The 21,691-nt window shown below is 35.5% G+C and overlaps 1 protein-coding gene across 36 annotated transcripts in view; it reads left to right on the forward strand.

Moving 5' to 3' along the window:
* The window catches only part of NRXN1 (neurexin 1), a 611,800-nt gene that overhangs the window by 252,907 nt on the left and 337,202 nt on the right, over positions 1 to 21,691 (forward strand). For all 36 annotated transcript variants that reach the window (XM_072331056.1, XM_072331055.1, XM_072331060.1 and 33 more), the window contains 3 exons: positions 11,785 to 11,907; positions 16,480 to 16,861; positions 17,378 to 17,568. In XM_072331056.1, coding sequence (XP_072187157.1) covers positions 11,785 to 11,907; positions 16,480 to 16,861; positions 17,378 to 17,568 — 696 coding nt within the window. The remainder of the gene's footprint in view (positions 1 to 11,784; positions 11,908 to 16,479; positions 16,862 to 17,377; positions 17,569 to 21,691) is intronic.

Consider the following 21,691-nt stretch of genomic DNA (forward strand, 5'->3'; position numbering starts at 1 on the left):
GATTAGGAATTCTTGGAGATTTTTTTCCAAACAAAACTGCTTAAAAATATGCAAAAATCATTAATATTTTAGTTCACAAATCAATTAAGTATATTAGTAATAGGCTTAGGGCTTTTTATCCAAATGGAATGCCTTTATGAATCAATTCTGCAGTGCTCATCTCCTGTACATTTCAAGGAAAACCAAACAAATTGCCATCTCTCTGCAGGTAGACACTACTCTTCTTCACATGTTCGTAGCTGTAGTACGTAGTTGGGAAGAATTTATCAAATGACTGTTTGGGTGGTGGTTTTTTTGAACAAAATGAATGCATTAGAGATGCAGGTAAGAGATAAAGAAAAGATAATCTACTATAATTAGAAGGAATTAGATTTGAATGGGTTGTTTGGTTAGCGCTAACACAATTGTTGAGCATTGCAGTAGATCTAGGTTACAGTAAGGTGAATTGCCAAATTTGTTTCTTTCACTAATTAGTATTATGAATAGAACAGTGAGGTATTAAAAGTGCTACTTACTGCAGTGGAAGTCAGATCAGATTTTATTTCTCAGTTTGATTGATTAAAAGAACAGAGCTGCATAGGGAAGATCTGACTACCTCCTGTTCAAAGAAAAAAGTAGTTACCAAATAGAAATTTAACTTAAATTGATTCTGATACATTACTACTGCTGGAAGTCTGACAGAAATCCACGGTAAGCAATCATTTTACTCTATCAACATTAAGATCTGTGAGGTCTGATTACAGAAAGTGATAAAAAGTGCATGTGCAGCAAGCCTTTTCCTTTTCATGTGTAATGCTATAATGCGAAAGTACAGTTTTCTGCCTATCTGGGTAAATCAGAGTTTTCAGGTCTCAGTTTCTCTACCATCTGTGGCATTTTGATGGCCAGTTCTTTTTTTCACCTGCAGAAAATATCATGTAAGTATATATTAGCTTTAGTTGTGTGACTGTTTGGAAAATATGGGTTATTTTATCATTGCTTCTCTTCTCTGCAGTCATCATTGCATAAGTTTAACCTTGATGAAGAAGTCTAGCAAGCATTTAGCTATGATATTACTCTTCATTAATGTTATAAGAACAGTAATTCATTTTTCAGTGTACTTTACTGAAAAGCTAATAGTGTTAAAAGCATCTACCTAGTGCATGCCACTGATGAGCAGTTTCCTATATTAAGAACACTTATGCTGTATCTAGCACATCTTGCCTTTGTGTCCATTAAAATGCATGAAACATCTATCATAACATTTTAAACGCTCAGTACCTTATTACTGGAACCACATAACTGCTTACTTATTATCTCTTCTTGACAATGACTTTAACAAATTATGTTCAGGTAGTTGTTAAAATTTCCATCCAAGCACACTTCCTTTTTTGAATGTCATGTCAAGAGGTTAATTTATGCTCCCTTACAGCTGATTTCTAGGCCTCAATCCATCAGACAAGTCTCTTCAAAGGAGATATTACTCTGTTGAGTTGAGACATCGAGATAAAGTTGGCTTTCTGAAATGCAGTCCCCTCTGGGAAGCGTGCAAAGAATTGCAGCAGTTATTTGTCTAGGCAGTACTGAAGCAACAAGGCACAGGATGAAGACCAAGACGTGGAATGAGAAAAGGCTATTAAAGAAAAAAAGGGAGCTGTGGTTAACATAGCTAATATTTATTTATTTATTCCTTTTCTTTTTTCTTATATATATATTATTATTACTTATTCACTTTGTGTTCTGTAAGGTTTTCCTCTAAGGAATGAAGTGCATGTATATGGAGATAACCTTTCAGTAGTTAGAAGTTCTCTGTCATTCTTTGTCTCTGCACTTTAAGTTTTTTCTTACAAATAGTAAAATCTGTCTGGAAAAGAATCAAAGAGGTAAGTCAATAATTCCATCTTTCACTCATTTGCCATGAGCTGTTTATGGATAACCTGTGGAAATCAGGTCAGAAATGAAGAGTACAAAACACAGACAGCATACTTACAGTATCTAAGGAATTCTATTTTAGAACTGAAACTGAAGATACATGTGAAGATCACCCACTGAATTTTTGTTGTGCTTACCACTACAAGATGAATGGTTCATGCAGTTTTTCTATGTAAAATTATGGCCAATTTGAAAGCAATTTCCTAGGGAAAAAAAAATGCAGCTGTACACACCACCAGTTATTAGAGGAGGAAGTTTTCTTGCAGCCTCAGTTAATGTTTTACAGATGACAGACTTGGAAAGTCTGTTGACAAGCTAATCAGCTATGAATAAAACAGCATTAGCTAGAGAAGACTACAGTATGCATTCCTGATTTCATGAAATGACATAAATCGAGATACAGAGAGTGCTTTAAGAAACTGCAAGTAGTAACTTTTGTCAAGAAACTGACTTGGGTTTTCTTTTCAATAATAAAACTGTCACTCACTGACACCGCACACAATTCTTAAGAGATAACAAATGGCAAATAAAAACAAAACAAAAACATTTGCAATATTCTCTCAACGTTAAAATCAATTCCATCTACTCAATTGGAAAAGTCATTGTGTTCTTGTGCTTTAGTTTTGTACTACAAAGCAAGAAAAAGAGCAAATAACAGACCAGAGATAAAAGACAGCGAAAAGTGCTTGACTATGTACCTTGTTAGAATACAAATGCTTGACCAGCTGTAACTGAAAAATGAAATTCTCAAACAGTTGCAAATGCACAGTGAAAAAGTAAAACCAAAGGTCACTACTGCACGTGTCACAGTTAACTAGAGCTTTACTTGGCCACCTTACATGCGTGTCTTGGAAACTAAGCTGAAATGCAACATGAAAAACTTGATACAGAATGCAGCTTAGTAATGCAACATGAAAAACTTGATACAGAATGCAGCTTAGTATTACCAAAAAAGGCCTCATTTATGGGAAAAAAACATGCACTGGTCTTCTGAGTAAGAAAGCTGAAAGAGTTGCTGTGAATTTTCTTTTAATACAATGCTAGATTGAACATATGCAAAATGTCTGAAATAGCCTCTAATGTAAGTGGAGTCAGAGACAGTTAGTGCTTTTGTTCCCAACAAAATCTACATTAGAATAAGTATCTGCTAAATTTGTACGTCTTATTCTGGGCTCAAGTATCTGGAAAAAGTATGTCTGAAAAATCCTATTTTTGTAGGGAAGAGAAGTTCCCTGCTAATTATTATTCAGATTTGTTTCTTATGGGTAAGGAATAGTAGACTTGACTTATGTCAATTGAAAGACATGTTTAAAGAACACTTACAATATCATCTACTATGTTGTTTTGAAAGAAAATCTTTCCTTTTTTCATTATAAGAAATATTTAAAGAACTATCATTTACACTTTTAGTAATATTGGAGCATATGAATCTTAACATTTAAATCTTTGTATTCATGCTACTGCCAGTACACTAAGTGCTCTTTCCTGTGTACCATATCAAGGATGCTGGGAATCCTAACTCCTGGAGACACAATCTGGTGCAGCCAAAAAAGAGACCTTTTCGAAAGCTGAAAAGGTCTAAAGGCAAACAATTGTGCACTATTACACTGCAGTGAGGACACTTCACAGGGACCAAACTCAGGGCTGGAAATGACAGGATAATAGTAATGAATGTATTTCTATACACAAATCAGCAAAAGCATTTTTGCAAATATTTTGTGATATAGGTTAGAAATGTTTAGGAAAAAAAGGCGGCTAAAACTTGTATGTCTTCAGTTTTATAAGCTGGAAAAATCAGAGACCAATCCTATACCCATCAAAGTCAGTGGAGGCTGTTGTTTATAGAACAGAAATCACCCTCTGTATTCATATGTATATAATTACTGAAAATAATCTGTAATGCTCATTTGAATGTTCCGTACTTTAATTCCAATTATGTACAATAGGCATAGGATCCAAGAGTAAGCAGTCTCAAGAAATGTGTTTTTTTTAATTCATGATGATTATAAGGACACTTAAAAACATTTAAGGTAAAAGCAACAATTGCAAATCTTTAAACCGTGTTTTCTTTACACTTAAATAGGCAAAAGGGTGTGAAGTAGCATTTCCATTAAAACGAAACAAAACAAACACAAAATGAGTATGAAATTTAGTTATTACACAGCTTATAATAGCTGAGCCTTGGGATGAAGACACCTGTAAATAAAGAGGAGCTTATTCTTAAAATAAAGTCACAGTCCATTTGTTTTTTTTCCTTCTGCTTATTCTAAAACACCATGTTTAAGATGTAGTGGTAAAATGAAATATCTTAAGTATTTTCTTTTTTTAAATTATTTTCATTTTTGCCTAAGCATAAAGGTAATGTTGTTTATTTAAAAAAAAAAAAAAAAGATAAATTATTGAGAAACGTACTTAAATTTTATTTTTAAAATGTACTTTAAAGTTTTGACACTCATGGCTTGATATAAATGGGCACAGTCAATATCAAAATTAGAAAGGCTTTCTGATTGAAGCTCTTTCCTCTTCCCAGTTGTCTGTGATAGCATCACCAAAGTACCCCACATAATCCCACATAATTCTTAGAAAAGAAGAAAAAAGAAAATCAAGTCCAGTAATGTTTTCTGCAAAAATCACTGCAAGTTAGGATTTTTTACTCGATTGCTTTTAAGAGGAAAGAAAGAGGGCAGGTTTAGCTATAGGAAATAGTACTAATAGTAGCATACTGTTAATAACAGGTTCTTCCACCATAAGAAAGCACTTAAGAGTCCCCCACAGTAGATCTCTACACACCTGTTTTTAGTATGTAATGCATTTATTAGCAGTTTCATAGATCAGCAAGGAAGAATCGGTAATGAAGGTCTGTAATTTCAGAGTTAGGTAGTTATCTCCCATTGAAATATTTCTTCCAAGTCAGAATTCCTCCAGGTCTCTTTGGTTGAGAGGAAACAGCACAGTTCTTGGCTAGGAGCTGAGGCCCTGTGTTTAAAGTTGTAAAGATGGTTGCTAAGAAGAGGGAAGTTGCTAGGTGTGTTTTGCTCTCCATTGCTTCAAATGCTTAGAGGAATATTCTCACTGTTTCTAGAAACCTTGAACAGGGAATCATCATTTAAAAAAAAACAAATAAAGAAAAAGCCTACTTTGGTTGTCAAGTCAATTTGATTTATTCAGTACCTGAGTACTTCTAGGTGAGTTGTTGCAGTGTCTCTGTCCGGGTTCTTTATGTCCCTTCTTTCCTCAGTGGCTGAACTTTCTGGCTGGTTTCTCTCACTGCCTGGTTTAGGTGATGATCTCTCTTTCATCTAACGTGATGTTCTGGGAACTGGTGAGCGGGATGAGAAAACCACTTGTGAAACAGCTGCTTTCCTAACGCACTGCTGCAGCTTAGAGGGAGTGAAGCTGCAGATGTTGATTTGAAGGTGTTGAAGTAGTAATTGTACTTTAATTTGTCGAAGCAAAATTCTTAAATGTATTCCATTCTAGCAATGACAATTTAAGGCAAAAAGAAGAAATGATGATTTACTAAAAGCCACACAAGTGGTTTGTGGAAGGGAATCTTCTGGATCTCAAATCAAAGTTCTAATGTTTAGGTGTGCTTCAAAAAAAAATTAACATCGTGCAAGGCAGGTTATGGCTTTACAGCATTTTTCTATAATGCCGCATTATATCTGCAAGTGCACTTTGAATGTACTGCAAGTTAAAAAAAAAAAAAGAAAAAAAGAAAAAAAAAATAATATTGAATTATACTTTAAATTTGCAGTTATTTAGCACAGAGCTATGTGTGGAAGGTTTGCACTCACCTTACCTATAGCAAAGTCAATTGGTAAGTTCTGCACTGTATCTGAAAACTTGCCCGAATGTGTTCAGCAGTGAGCTGAAAAAGCAAGAACCAAGATCATTGACTTTGCTGTTCTTTTGTCCAGGGCCTTAGGGTGTTAATAAAACCTTTAGTACCTTTAGCACGTTTTCTCTGATAGTCGTGATCCTTGGAGAGTGGCTCGAAGAGAAACTGCAGTGTTATTAAAAGTCCAGACGCTTAGCTAGCTTCTGGGTTTTAGCCTTTAAAAGATACTTCTATTTCATTATTTCTGAGAAGAAGGAAAATAACTGTCCTTAGGGCTGTTTGTGTTTCACTTACTTAGATGTGACTTACAACATTAACATTAAAGTGCAACTATTTCCTAACAATAAATGTTCTTGAGAACTGTGTTGAGAAATGAGCTAGGTTAGGCATTTTGTAATGCAATAAAAAAAAATCAGGCTTAACCTTTCAAGTACTCTGAGTTCATGTAGCTGTGATTTCAATTTCAAAACTTATTTTTCAAAAGATATGTAACCTAATATATGCCTGGTTATTAACAAGCAAAGTACACTTCAGATTTTGAACGTGTGTGTATTCTGTGTATAACTGATACGGCAGCAAAGTCTGATGCCAAGGAAGATGCTGGGACTTACATATCAGAGGTACACTGCTTTCTGATGTTTCCTTCCCCATCTAGGTGAATTTGTGGTTCTAGTACATTTTATAGAGAATAGACTTCCACAAGACAGTTTAGCATAGCATGTTTTTCAGCAGCCACCAGGAAACGAAGTTTTTAATCAAATAGGTCTGTGTATGTTCTGTCCTTCAGACTTGATCCACTGACCATGTAAGTACTTGCGTTAACAACAGTTACTATCTCACAGTTCTGAAGACATTAATGGATGGGGCATATCAGAGCCTAAGTCAGAAGCTTCTTGAGACAATAGATAGATGGGAGATAGACAATAGATAGATGGGGAGAGAGGAGATACAGAACAATTCAGATTGTGAGCAGGGAAAGAATTTCCCAGAATATAGAGAAAAAAAGACAGACAGACGACTATAGAAAACCTTTTGTATTCAGACCTGGTTGAAATACTTGTCTCCTTTCTTAGTTTTATTTCTTTTTACATGCTTCTGTGGACGATTCACTATGGATTTTGCCTTTCATTACTAGTGAAGTAGATCAACACTAAATGCAGTCTGCTTGTGGGTTGCTCAGTTAAAGGAAGCCAACAGAATTTTTGACCTTCCTCAGCTTTCTGCATTTCCAGATGAGTGCACGTGCAGAAACAGTTTTAATATTATTTCAGTTGCTCAGAATGATGTGAGAAAGCCCCTTCTACAACTGGAGAGAAGGCTGGTGAAAAATGTTAGCACCGTTAATCTGCTTTGTTTTGATTTCCAAAATCTCTGGTTTTGTTTTGAAATGTAACAAGAATGCTCTTAAATTTACAATACATTATTAAATTGCCAAAGGCAATTTATCTTTAATAAAGCTATTGCGGGCTGGAACACAGGGATCAAGTAGTGCAGATGTGTTTTGCTTGATGTGATTCAGTGAATGTACTGTTCCTGTGGAATTATCTGTGTTTGGAAAAGAATACAGCTGGCAGAATTTCTTTGGCCTGTGATAAGACTTTCTCTAGTTAATGCCAATTTGTTTTAAATGATAGACTGTTACACACCATTGATCTTTAAAGGGAGACTAAGTTTTTCTATTAGTAAGAAACATGCATAGTTGAGCAGTTGCTGGATGATGCATACAGATGCAGTCATTTAAAATACAGTTGATTCACTGTATTAATTGACTTTTTAAATTAAAGTCTGTAAATAAATGGGTCAAAACAGCACAAATGTTTTTACAGCCAACCACCATAGAAAGGATAATAAAGATTAAGAGGCTTTCTCCTATTTGCTGCGTTTCAGCACCTGGTTCTGGTGGAATCCTTCCTGAATATTTTCCATATTCCAGGCTTGTCCATTTAAACCCTTAAGTTAAAAATGAAAGTGCTGGTGGTTATTGTCTGTCACGACATGCATAGTTGTCTGTTAGCCAACTTGACTGATATCACTGACATTTTTTATATTGACCAGTAAGCTGATGGAAGTAGTTTTCCTACAGCTAACTGGAGTTCAGTAGGTTGGTCTAGCATTCCCTGTATCATATGGCCTCCCTTCCAAGTCTCTGATTAATTATTCTTTTTTCTTTTTTAATATATATTTCATTATTGATACCTACTGTTGATCATATAATTTAATACTTCAAGAAAGCCTGATACGTGTTTCACTGGTGATAGATGGATGATATAGGAGCCAAGTTTTCCCATCCGGATTCAAACAAATAGTTTTGTATGTGTGAGCTGAACATGCTCCCCACAAGCTAGTATACAGAACAGGAATCTCCAGAGAATATTTGGAATATTTAGCCTACTGAAAAATTAGGCTTTTATTTTGGAGGTTTATTCTTCTTTCCAGTAACTGTAGAAAGGAGCAAAAGCAGATGGAATTTGAAGTGACAAAACCAAAGTAAGATAAGCTAGAACAGTATAATTCTCTTCATTGAGTGCCTCAGTAAGGATACGATTTAGGGTTTTTTGGACTTTACATTTAAATGACTATAGAAAACCTTTTCCAGGTCCTCAGGCATGATATAGTACTTAGATTCATAATGAATTGCATCATCAAGATTTGTACTTCTATCATCTGGCTGCATGGTCTGCATTTTCCCATGAAGAAAAAAAAAAGTTCTTTGTATTTGCATTAGCCATTATAATATGCTTTTAAATAGATGTGAAGATTTTACTGGTATGGTGGTTTGTGAGCAAATGTGGGATCTGTAGATATTCCTATATTTGTTTGCTTAATACTATCCACTCACTGTAATCTTGTAGTTCTTTAGGCCTTTAAATAAGAAATGGATTAATATATATCAAAAAATGAATAGACATCTATGTATATATTTATATATATATTTATTTATATATATATATTTACTTAAGCAAGAGAAGATATTTAGTAAATTTTTGTATGTTACAACCTATCTCTGAAAGGAGAAGTTTAAAATATGATTAAGGTATTGATATCTGAGAGAGTCAGTGAGTGCTAGGTACACGAAGCAAATGGGCTCTGTCATACCTCGAAAGAGAGGAATGAATTCTTGAGGAAGGACAGCATGGGGAATATATTAGGATTAGAGATATGTAAGAACAGAAAACACAGGAAGAAGATCCATTTGGAATTTTTTAAACTAAGACTCTATGCCAGATACAAAGAAATATGTCTTACTTAAATACATCAGCACTTTTTGCCAGTGTGAGCATAATGAAGTAAATGGAATCAGATCCATTTAATGTTATAAGACCGTTGAGGCAATCCTGTAGTAGTACTGAGGTTTACAGTAAATTCACATTAAACTAAAGCAGGACAAAATAAGTGTCTGAACTATTATGGCCTGAATAATATTATGTTCTGAATTAATATTCAGTGTATTTGAAAATTGCTGAAGAGTACTGATTTAAACTGTTTGAGTTAACCAACACTTGCCTAAGAGATATCAGGTATTTTCTACTCAGTCCTGGCATGGTAACAAAGCATTTCCTTGAGTTTCTATGCCTAGGTGTGTTTAACCATATAAACAGTTTGTCCTAAATACAGTGCTAACAAGCATATTTGCTACTTCTGTGCTCTAAGTGGCCAGAAATGCTTTAATTGCATTGTTGCCATCATGCACCATACCTGATGGCATGTTCTGCACGTGAAGGCAATTCACAGGTAGTTCTCATCTGAGTTATCATTCAGAGGGTGATTGCAAGGAAAATAAACTTGGGAAAACATGCATTTAATTTTACAATAAGAACATACAAGTCTCTAACCATTAAGAGGTAATAGGCATATTTGCCTATGTAAGCATGAACAAACATAGTTGGATTTGATAATCATACACACCGGGGCTGTTTTACATGAATGGGAGACCATAGAGGGTTGTTAATGAGGGTTGTAATCATAATTTTGTATGCTTTTAGGTCTCTATGTTCCATGTTAGATAAGGAAAATTAAGTAGTCCAACTCCTAAAAAGAACAAAAAAATGAGCTTGACCAATACATGAAGAAGGAGTAATGTATTTATAGTAACATTAAATGATCTATTATATTTCCACTGGGATTTTTACTGATACCATTTAATTCTTTTCTGCGAGTCTATTCATTGTCTTCCAAATCTATTTTAAAACCCCTTCAGCTGAAGCCCCCAGTAAGATATAGGATAATAAAAATTTCTCAGGTAGCATTATTTACTACCTCTATATCACTGTATCCAAAAAGAATATGCTTAATCTTTGTTTAAGCTTTATGCAAAAGTGGTCTTTGTCTTGTCAAAGAAGCAGCATAGTTCAAGTGGTTGACACTGGTGAGTACGCGTGCATCTCTTTCTGCTGGGTTTGCACCCTTTCCCTAGCCTTGTGCAAATTTAGAGCATTAGTCAGAAGCACAGGGAAAAAGCAACATGATATTATTAGAATCTTCCTTCCTTTGCTGTAGTCAGTGTTTTTATTCCAGAAGATATCTTGACAGGCTCAAAATAACATGCAATTATACTGCTCTGTGTACAAAAGCAGAGCAATCAAACATCAATTAAAAGAAATGCTGGTAGGTGATGTTAATAAGAGTTTCAGACAAAAAAATGTCATGTACACTGAATAACCACATCAATTTGTTAGTGGCTTTTTTGTTCCATGCCATCCTGCATTCTGACGGGTTTTGATTTTTGAGAATGTCCTATAGTATTCCTATCTATTAATAAATCCCTTCCATCACAATTAGCCTGTATCAGGTAGAAAGGAATCTGTAAAGAAATGTTGGAGAATTTCAGAACCAGTGACATATCCCTTTCTGAAAAAAAAATAAAAATAAATAAAAATGTTGATGTAGGATATAGTCACCTGGAAAATTTTAGTGGAGTTAATGGCATGAGTCAGTGCAGCCCTGAATTTTTCATGTGAGATGTTACTTCATTATACGTCTTTCTTTTTGCTATCATCAGTCTTTAGTAAGTTATAGGAACTGGAAAAAATAAAGCAAGGTTTGTCTCTGCCCTGTAAAGTGTATTAATTGCAGATTAGCTTTCACTTTTGGACAGTCACTGTGTAGGTTGCATAGCTCAGGTTTGTGCACAGAAGCAGTGATTGGTTGAGGGCTTGGTCAGTCTGTTCATATCAGCGATAATTCTCAGTCAGGATTTGTCTTTTTCTTTCTCTTCTTGATCAAGAATGCATAGGACTAAATAGTCCTATAACCATTATATATAATAGTCCATAACCATTTTCTTCTCAGAGATTTCTCCTTGATCTCAAACATCTTCTCTTAGATGTCTGAGTACTTCAGTTGTTGCAATTGCATTGTGCCATACCAAACGTTGTATTTGTTTCAAAAATGTTTGTTTAACTGCTTACAAAAGTAGATTACAAGAAATCATATCCACAGAGTGAAAAAGGAAAGTATGATTTGGTGGCCAGCTAATATGATGAGGTACGGAATATAAATATTTTTATGAATGTGTAAGAATCATCTAGATAATAATGTAATAGTTGATCTTCTGAGACATCCAAATGAATAAGTGTAGTCTGAGGAGCCAATATAGACGAAGAAAATCTTGACACATGCACATTAGCTGCTTACACCTTTCCCCCGAGCTACTTTTAATGAAGGAATAGAAATGCAGTGTTTTAAACCCATGCTTAAATTTTCATTCTGTCTGCAGTAATCCTCTTTCTTAAGGGGTTGCTCATGACTGTAAAATGCTTAACTAAATCCATGTTGACTGTGCCTATTTATGACAACCTGATTAATTTATTGTGTGTGTATAATACATTTATATAGTTAAATTGAGAGTAGAAATGTTTTAACACAGTAGCTCTATATTTTGAGAATTGCTTATACTTGTTAATTTTCTTGCTTAATACAACTCTTGGTGAGTTTTAACATTTGCCCAGCCAGTCTCTCTTTCTCTCTCTCTGTGAGGTTCACGTGTAAAATGATTTAGAGATTGCATAATGACTGTTTGGCATATCCTACAGGCAAAGGTCCAGAAACCCTTTTTGCTGGCTATAACCTCAATGATAATGAGTGGCACACAGTGCGTGTGGTTCGGCGAGGAAAAAGTTTAAAGTTAATGGTGGATGACCAGCAGGCCATGACAGGTAGTATGACCTTGTGACTTCGTGTTATCTGGGTGGGGATGGGAACACAAAGCAAAAATGACAGAAGTAAAATGCCTTCATCTGAAAGTAACAAGATGCTTGTTTTCATTTCTTGAGTAAGATCTACACTGTGCCTCTTGAAATGCTATTATTACAAGTGCATTATTGCACTTAACATTAATGTTACTGTAGCACTGCTGTTAAAATTAATGAAAACCACCGTGCTCACATAAACAGGTAGCTTTGTACAGTAATTGGCGAAAAATCATTTGATACATCACTAATGAGAAGGCAAGTAAATACTGCCAAAATACTAAGTTTAAATTAAGGGTAAACACTAAGCCATTGGTGTAGCAGGGAATTTCAGAAATAGTTGAAAGATGTTTTGTCATGTTTTTAAGACTTGCATCAGCTGTTCTAAATGACTAAGTGCTAGGCAATAGGTTTTTCTATAACACTAGAATGGCAGTTTGATGCGAGGGAAAAAGAGGCATGAATGCTAGAAGATATTAGCAATACTTTTTAATTTTGTCTCAGAAATGATAATAGAGAAGGTTGTTTCTGATTTTATTATGTTGTAAACTCTTACATATGTTATGAATAGCATCAGATCTGTCTTCTAGCCCTGGTTCCTTGTACAGTGAGTCTAATTTTGCTTTAGGTATTTAGTATTTTCCTTTGTTTTCATGTTTAAATAAAATAGATTGTTAGTTTTGGGCTTTGTTACAACAGTAAAAATGTGAATGGTTTTTAAAAGGAAAGCACCTCCTATACTCCTTTTTCACCCCAAAAGTGTACTCAAGATCGTATCACTGGTAGAAGAATAATTGTAGATGTGTCCACGTAGCTTCAAAGATACATTTTCTAGTATCAGATATTACTCATAAATCTTCCAAAGGTGAAGCAAAATTTTATTCCATGTATGTGATAATCCTTTGTATCATTTTCTCAAGAAAGTAAATGTTCTAAATGAGTTATTTCAGTTTTACATTTTCTTTATCTGAATATAAATATATACTACCGAAGGAACTACATAAAGCATCATATTGCTTCTTCAACTGGTGACTCAGATAATAAAGTTACTTTGGGAACACTTTCTAGTTAGAGGAAGCTGTTTAGAATTCAGTAAAATACAGTGTCTAAAAGTAAATGTGAATTTCATTTGCTCCTTATAGTAAATGTAATGCAGATTAAAAAAAATCACTGAGAAGTACTCTTTTTTGCTTTTGGAATAAGTCCCAACTGCTTAGTACAGCTTTAGAAACTCAAAATATATGTGAGGGATTATGATGAAAATGGGTAGTTTCTATCAGATAAAGTGTGTCAGTGAAGCAATAAGCAAAGAATGCAGGACTGTATGCTTTTGTTTGTTTGTTTTTAATAATTCTTCATTGTGGATAAGTGTAGTTAAAATTAGATGTCTATACAAATTAAAGCCAGTGAGTGTTTTTACTCCAGCTGCCTCTTAATCAAGAAACAGTTTTGCCTGAATATCCAAATTCTGGTACAACGGTTCTATCCTTTCCAGGTGCCAGTGCATGTATCAGAAACTGGCCTGTTGACTCAGTATCATTCACAGTTCTTGCCTACATGTGCATAATTTACAAATGTTTAATTCCCTTCACCCAAAGGGAGAAAGTTGTCCCAGTGCTTTGGATGGACAAAATCTTCCCCAAATCCCTGCGGGACGCCATACAGCCAGTCTTTGTTCTCCTTCATCTGTAAGGAGGGGACTAGTATGAGAGAAGGGGCTAATGGGAGTATGCAAGTCCAGTAACATGGGAAATTTTCTGTTAGTACTGATAGCATTGCATTTTCTTCATGGCAAATTGTTGCTGCCATGCAACTACAGCTTTCTTAACTTCTTTTTCTTTTTTTTTAAAAACACAGTATATGGCCAAACCTTTCACCAGCTTGTGATTTTACTCCCATCTAGTATTCAAATATATACAACGCAACTTAACATGTAGGAGCTTTGAATTCCCTAATGGGTTAGAGGAAACATTGCCATATCACATTGGATTGCTTTTACATTAAGGTGCTTTGAATTTTTCTTCAGCTGTCCCAACAATCAGAAAGATGTTTAAAATATACCCTGGTAGCTGTTGTTATAAAAATACAGTGAATGTAAGAAAAAAACAGAGTTCCTGCCCAAAACTCCATCACTTTTCTCATTTAAAAAACCTTGTCAGATTCAGAGAGCTTAAGATTGAAGAGGAACCATTAAATAATTCAGCTTGACTTTCCATTTTTCACAGGTTATGAAGTCCTTCCTATTTGTCCATGTTTTGGACATTCTTACTTACCAATGACAAATGCATAATTTATGCATGCCTAAGCAGTCTTTCATATCTAGCTTTCATTATAAGTCATGCAGATGGTTTTGATAATTTTGCTCAGCAGAGTTTAAATATTAATTTTTTTCCTCCTGAAAATGAATGAGATATGAAAGAGCTCATTATAGTTGGATATTGGGAAAGATACCTGGCTTATGATTATGAAAAGGAATTCACTAGGCCTGTTCCATAGCATCGCAACAGCTAGTGCATTATATGCACCAACCTGACATAAGACCAACAGAGAAGGACCCAACTTCTAAGCACAAAATCTCAAGCAATTTTCTACAACTAAAATGTTAGGAGAAGATTTGGGATGTGAGCCCAGATTTTTGGGACTTTCTTATTACTGTGCTGAAGAAAAAAAATACATTTAAGGTAGTAAATGTAGAGAGGATACTGTGCTACAGGCCAAAGCTTAGTGGATTTTTGCCATGACATTTATGCAGTGCCATCTGAAGTGATATAAGACTGGAATACATAATGTTCCTCCTCTAAAACTTGTTCTTCAGCTCTCTCTGGCTGTGATCCAGTGTACAGCTATTGGCCTTGTAAAAGGTTATACATCTGGCATTCTTCAAGACAGCTTACTGACTAGTTACTGCAAGGAAGAATCCACCTTCAGTAATAAATCAGAGGAAAACATATTTAGAACTGATGTTCAGAAACAAGAGCATCAACAAGCTGCTATTTGAGATTAAGATACAGATAGTGTTCAGTGTTATCAGTAAAATTATAAACTGTGTAGAATGCATCCTTATGCTAAGCAATCTACTTGAAAATACTTAGCATAAATTATTAACTACTTTTGTTTATTGTATGTGTGGTCTGAAAGATCTTAAGGTATTATTCACTGTAACCAAAGTAGTTTGTGAATCTGTACCCTTGGGCATAGCCCAAATATCTACATTCACCTTGCCTTGATAGCTGCCCTATTCACACAGGCATGCATGGTCACTTGCTTATAAAAGCTATGGAAGTCTGAGCATGCCACAGTTTTCTGCACGACTGCCAAAAACATCCAGTCCAGGTCACACTCTCTTGCTTTAGTTCATTCAGTGCAGAGAGAGCTTGGCGTTCAACAATTTGCACTGCAACTGTAGGGACATTATGGAACAGCTTTATGCCGGTACATCTTCCAGCTTGCTATTCACTGTCTTTGTACTCCTTGAGAGCCACAAAACACCTAAGGAACAGGTAAATCTAGCCCATGGTTTGCAAAAAGTAGATTAAGTGGTAAAGTTGATTAGTAATGAAAGCTATTTTGTCATCATGCTTGTCACAACGTGACCACGAATCTTCCCACTGCTTTAAAATGAACTTGGAAAAAAAAAAAAAAAAAAAGTTTATGCTTTCTTAGAAAAGGGAGCTCTTTAGTGGATGGAATTTTGGATGTAGGGTAAGTTATTTAATAACCAGTTTAAGTACTGATCTGTACACAGCATGCCCTGGCAGCATTGATGGTTGCCTTCAGGTTAGCTATACAGTCTGAAAATTTGAGACTTTCTGCTATGCAGAGACCCAGGGGTACCTTTGAGGGTTATGGTTTCTCTGATGTAAGCAAGTCCCTTGTGGTTTTCAGGATGACAACAGACGCTTGGATATGACCTTACTGCAGACCTTCAGGTTTGTGCATCACTTGGGATGCTGTGACTGTCTCCTCCCTTAGTTTCTCCTTGCTAAAAGAAGCTAATTACTTTCAAGGAAGGCTTTGACCACAATTTCAGGATGGGGTTTTGCAGCAGACAAACACTACTGTACCTAGGACTGCTTAAACAGGAATCCTTCCTGCTAAATCATGCCTTTTGAATCAAAGCATATGGAGTAACATCCCTAAGACTCTTATTCTATTAAATGAAATCCTAGAATTCTTCCAGCTCTTAGATTCACATCTGTGTTCTTAATGTTGTGCTAATTGCTTTTGCTTAGAATAAAACAAATTATCTGATTAACTGCAACCAGAGTGTGGGATTTTATTTATGGTTGGATATACTGTGGTATTATTCTTCAGTGTAGAAGTATTGCTGTTGGTGTTATCTAAACATAACAAACTTGGTAGAGAGACTTTCAGATCTATACCATTAGTTGGGATGACTTTAGAGAAATTCTCATGGGAGCAGGAATTGGCCAGCACAATCTGAAAAGTGTGGCATTTCTGCATGTGCTTAATCATGACATGTGCTTTTTGACTTCCTATTTGAAATGCTAATCTGTGTTTTCTTGTTACTGTTTTAAGGTCAAATGGCTGGTGATCACACACGTCTGGAATTCCACAACATAGAGACTGGAATAATAACAGAACGCCGCTACCTGTCTTCTGTGCCTTCTAATTTCATTGGGCATCTACAGAGCCTTACATTTAATGGCATGGCATACATTGACTTATGTAAAAATGGAGACATCGACTACTGTGAGCTAAATGCAAGATTTGGGTTCAGAAACATCATAGCAGACCCTGTAACCTTTAAAACAAAAGCAAGTTATGTTGCATTGGCCACGTTACAAGCATATACATCTATGCACCTTTTTTTCCAGTTCAAAACCACCTCTCTGGATGGACTGATACTTTATAACAGTGGCGATGGAAATGATTTCATTGTGGTTGAGTTAGTAAAAGGGTACGTATGGATTGGTGTATTGACAAAAACAGGCTATTCCAAAGGTACAGACAGGAGAAAAACGAAGGAAAGTTCTGGATACAAATCTTTATCTGATTGAGTAATTCTGACTGGTGGTTGTTTTCTCATGTTACGTTTCATGTGCTTTGTTGTGACTTTTTTCTTTCAGATGAAGCTAGATGCCTGAAAAATATGAAAATGAGTAATAGGTGTAATAATAGCATTAACCCCAAAGCTGATAGCCTTCCTCATGTTCTTTATCTCTCTATGTATGCATTTGTTGACACAAGGAGTGCTCATTATTTTCCAGAAACTTGGACTTCATCTCAGCTCCTCTAAATTTCTCTGAAATTCTCTGACTTGAGGCTGCTTCCTCATTTGGGGAAGTGTTATCATCCTGTTTTACCACCACTGCTGAGAAGAACAAGGAAGTCGAAAATATTAGACAAATTAATTAATTAGTTCCCCCTTGGTATGTAAAGAAAAGGAAACTTCCAATTTTTTCTCTTTTCGCAGATATTTACACTATGTGTTTGACTTGGGAAATGGTGCAAATCTCATCAAAGGAAGTTCTAATAAACCTCTGAACGACAACCAGTGGCATAATGTGATGATATCAAGGGATACCAACAATCTCCACACTGTAAAGATTGACACAAAAATCACAACGCAGAGCACAGCAGGAGCCAGAAATTTAGACCTCAAAAGTAAGTACAGCAATTTCTTTTATAAACTATAGTGAGAATCGCTACAGAGTATAACCTGAACAAGGCGTGTATGCATTTTAATATCATATGAAATATTAAATTTGAAAATAATTAGTGCATCCACAGGACATGCAGTTTTCTTTGTTGACCTGACAGTGGCAATATAGTAGTTGTCTTGCATAGTTAAGCACAACATTAAATGCAGAACATTATAAGAACACCCAGTGGGCCAGTATCATACCAAAAGATTTCTAGTGGAATAAAGGAGCTCTAAGGACCTTACAAAGAAAGCTTGACTTTATGTGAACATTAGTTATGTTTCTGGCATACGGAAGCCACAGCCCAATTTGTACAGTATGACTGCAGAGGTTTGGCAGAACTAATGATCTCCATGTTAGGGGTTTGGTGAATATTTTCACCTGGTCCCCACTGGTCAATACACAACACAACGTTCACCTTCCATTAGGAAAATGAATACAGTACAGTATATTTTAATAGGCTTAATAAATTTCTTGTCAGGAAAACAAAATTTCGTAGCAGTCAAAGAAAAATGTAGTATTTCTGAAGCTGGGTTGTTCAATGTAGACATTAATATTCCATCAAGAGCTTGTTCCTTGCTGAATTTTCCTTTATCTACTTCTGAGTCACAGATAATGAGCTAACCTTAGTAATTACTCTTCATTTTGTGATATTTTGCATGTTTGCTTCACCTGCAAGTACTATTAAGACCGTGAAAAGACTGAAAACTGTGTATCAATATATCATAGTTTTCAAAAAGAGCTTCTTTATCAGAAATTCATGGTTTAGAAATTGAAGTTCTTTGGATGCCTCATGTTCCATTCTCAGAATTGTGTAAGAAAATTGTGCCATGTTCCTTCTCATTTTTGCATTCCTGCAAACATACTCAGTGTTTTTTGGTGTAATGTTTCTGAGATATTTTGATGTACAGAAATCATACACCTTATTGCTTCACATTTTTGCATCACAAAGTGCAGCTTGTGTATATGCGTGTATTAAATCTGTTTTTTCCCAGTATATTAATTAGGCATGACTAGAAAAAATAACTCTGACTCTAACTGATAAACATAGCCGTTTTATGCTACAGCTTTTTTTTTTTAAGAGGAAGGTGGTGATTTGGTGTGTTGCTTTGTTTAAAGCAAAGTTTGAACGATGTGCCTAGTAAAAGCACTAGAGGGCACTGTTATTTCACTAAATACATTGGCTTGTGCCTTCACAGAGCATCCATTAGCTAAGATAACCTACAGAATCCAGCATTCTTTTGTTTTCTTTACTTCGAAAATTCGACTTTTGCTTTGCCCTTTTGGAGTAAAAATGTATTGATAGCTGATGCATTTTCTAACCTTGAAATTCCAGTTGGAAAAAAAAAAGACTGTAGAGTAAGAAAAAACAACATACTTGGAATTGAAGTGAGGAAGGTGAAATATTTCTGTAGTTCAGCACCTAGGAAGTATGGCTGGAAAAAGAATAACAAACAGTAATGTACAGTAAGCATAAACAGCTCCTCAACCTCCACATGTTCTATTTTGCTCAGTCAGACGACGTTCCTTAAATATGACACATCATTTATTGTGATAACATTGGCTGTTTTTTTATGATACGTTTCCAGCAGGTTAGAAAGGAGAAAAATAATGTCTCATAATTGCTTTTTCTTCCTCAGTATTCAGTTGAAATGCTTTCCCTTGTCCTTTTTTTTCTCTATTTTATATCATTATATTTTTTCTCTGCTGTGTTATAAACACTTACTACATACACTTAACTTTACCAATGAGAGCAGTCATGGTTAATTCATTGTCCTCTGTTATTTTAGCCCTAGCAACAAAGCAAATTTAAACTTGTACTTCCTGCTACTGATAGCAATCATTCTGTGTAACTGGAGTTTACATTAGCAGAAATATAAATATGTACAGATAATGCAGAATCTCTGCAGCCTTTCTCAGTAATGGTATAGTTACCAGCTTTCAAATGCTGAAATCCAAGATAATCCTGGAAAGAATAATCACATATATGCAGATTTAAAAATAAAAAGATGTACAGTGAACTCAGTGCAAAGACAGATTGTGTTGTGGAGCCGGCACAGGATGCCAGCTGTATGTAAAAACAGACAGTTGCCATAAAAGCACAGGAGAAAATTTCCACCATACATTTCCTCCTGGGTACAAGATTTGGCTGCCTGTTATTAGAGAAGTGTCTTTCCTGCATCACCTCTGACACAGTTTCAGTGGGCTGGAGTTGGGTACCTGTGGAAACACATGCACTAAATTCTCCAGCTTTAATTACTGCAGTCATTTGATGGATAAATGATAAACTGGCATCCAATAAGTAAATCAGTGAAAATAGTTCTGTGTGTTAGCACCAAGAACTGCATTGCTTTTGTGAGCAGAGAAAAACAGCAAAGTGTACTCAGGTGGAGTTCCAGCAGGTAACCTACAAAGACAAGTAAGACTTAGCAGAAAAGCATTGCTTTCAAGCTTGCCAACATGCAGCTACACAGCAAATCTGTTTTCATGTATTTCATCAGTACTTTCCCTCTCCTGCTTTCATCTGGTTAGCATGGCTAACCAGGCTCAGGGTTTTCACAGACAAGTGAAGTTGAGTGGAGAATTCACCTTGCTGTTCTCAGTGTTGTGGAATTACAGTAAGAGGACCAAGTAGCCTGAAAAGGGGCACAAAAATGGGAGTGAAGTTGGATTTTGACTCATATGTTCTTGTTCCTCACTACTGCCAAAGGAAAGATGTCTCCTTCATTCAGGCTACGTGGGTATTGCAACATCTGTAACATCACTTCTGTCTCCACGCTTTCTTCCTGCAGTGTGGGAGACTGGAGTTCTGGAAGAGTTTTTTTATACTTGAAAATGCAGCAGGAGGAGGAATGTCCTCAAGCATTACTTTGTATCCTCCTAACTTGTTGGCTTTTATCGTCCTCTTAATTCTCTTTAATATGGACACTATTATAACCCCCCAAACAACTTTTCACCCATTTCAATTAAAATGCAAACGTACAGAAAATAAATACACACAGAACGACTGCCCAGGGAAAATTGAGATATTTTAACATTTTATTTATTTGTAAGTTGGGATGAATAAGTAAAATATGACACTATCTTGAGCTGAAAAGTTAAAGAATGCTGATGTTTGCATTTAACAAAACGTAGTTACAAACGCTTCAAGGAATTGCTAATTTCAGTACAGCGCTATCCCATCCTCTTCCAAACTTTCAAGCTGTGCTTTATCCTTCACGATAAACAGTAGTCATCTGAACCGTGATTTTGGGCTATTAGTACTTTCTTTCAAAAACAAATTCACTGTCACAGAAAATTCCTGCCCAATTCTACAGTTTTGGTTTGGTTTTTGCTGCCTATGCAGTTTCACACATTTACAAGAACTGCTGTTCTGAGCTGGCATCCATACTTCCATCTTTTCTCACTCTATTCCCTTTCAAGTGGCCTTCCCAAATGTCAATTTTTCTAGTGTCCACTATAAATAACATGTTATTCCTGTGCTACTCTGTCACTGTGTCCTCCAAAGTAAATAAATAAAAATAATTTAAGGAAAAAAGAATAAAAATAAAGCTATTAATATTAGAGTCCAGATCAGAATCAACACTCATACGTTTAAAAATTCTATCTGGGTTTATTTTTGTCTGTTTTATTTTGCTTCTGTAGCCCTTCAGTGTCCTCCAGCTGCCTCTATCTCTTTTTAAGATATGACTTCTGATGCTTTATATTTGCCTTTTCATTTGCCCTTTTCTCCTGTGATATGGAAACTGCCTGTTGTGAAGCCCCTGAAAGAAAAGTAGTCACATTGTTTTCTGGTGTGACCTCAGTGGTTTCTCAGAAACCCTGAAATACAATTCCTTATATGTAAAGGCTCACTCAGCACTTCATCCATCCTTGTAAATTTAGTGCGTAGGTTACTAAATTATCAGTAGATCTATTAGCCTTGTGTATTCATTGATGATTGGTAATAGTGATTTAATCAATCAGTGCTTGCTTTCCCTGTCAAAGCACATTGCTCAAACCATGCAAAACTGAACTGAATTAGCCTTGGTCATAGAGAAGGTTTCTTGTTGCAGCGATGGAAATTGAAATAATTTCCATTTTAT

The sequence above is a fragment of the Excalfactoria chinensis genome, chromosome 3 (assembly GCF_039878825.1).
Source record: "Excalfactoria chinensis isolate bCotChi1 chromosome 3, bCotChi1.hap2, whole genome shotgun sequence".
In the NCBI taxonomy this organism is placed as follows: Eukaryota; Metazoa; Chordata; class Aves; order Galliformes; family Phasianidae; genus Excalfactoria; species Excalfactoria chinensis.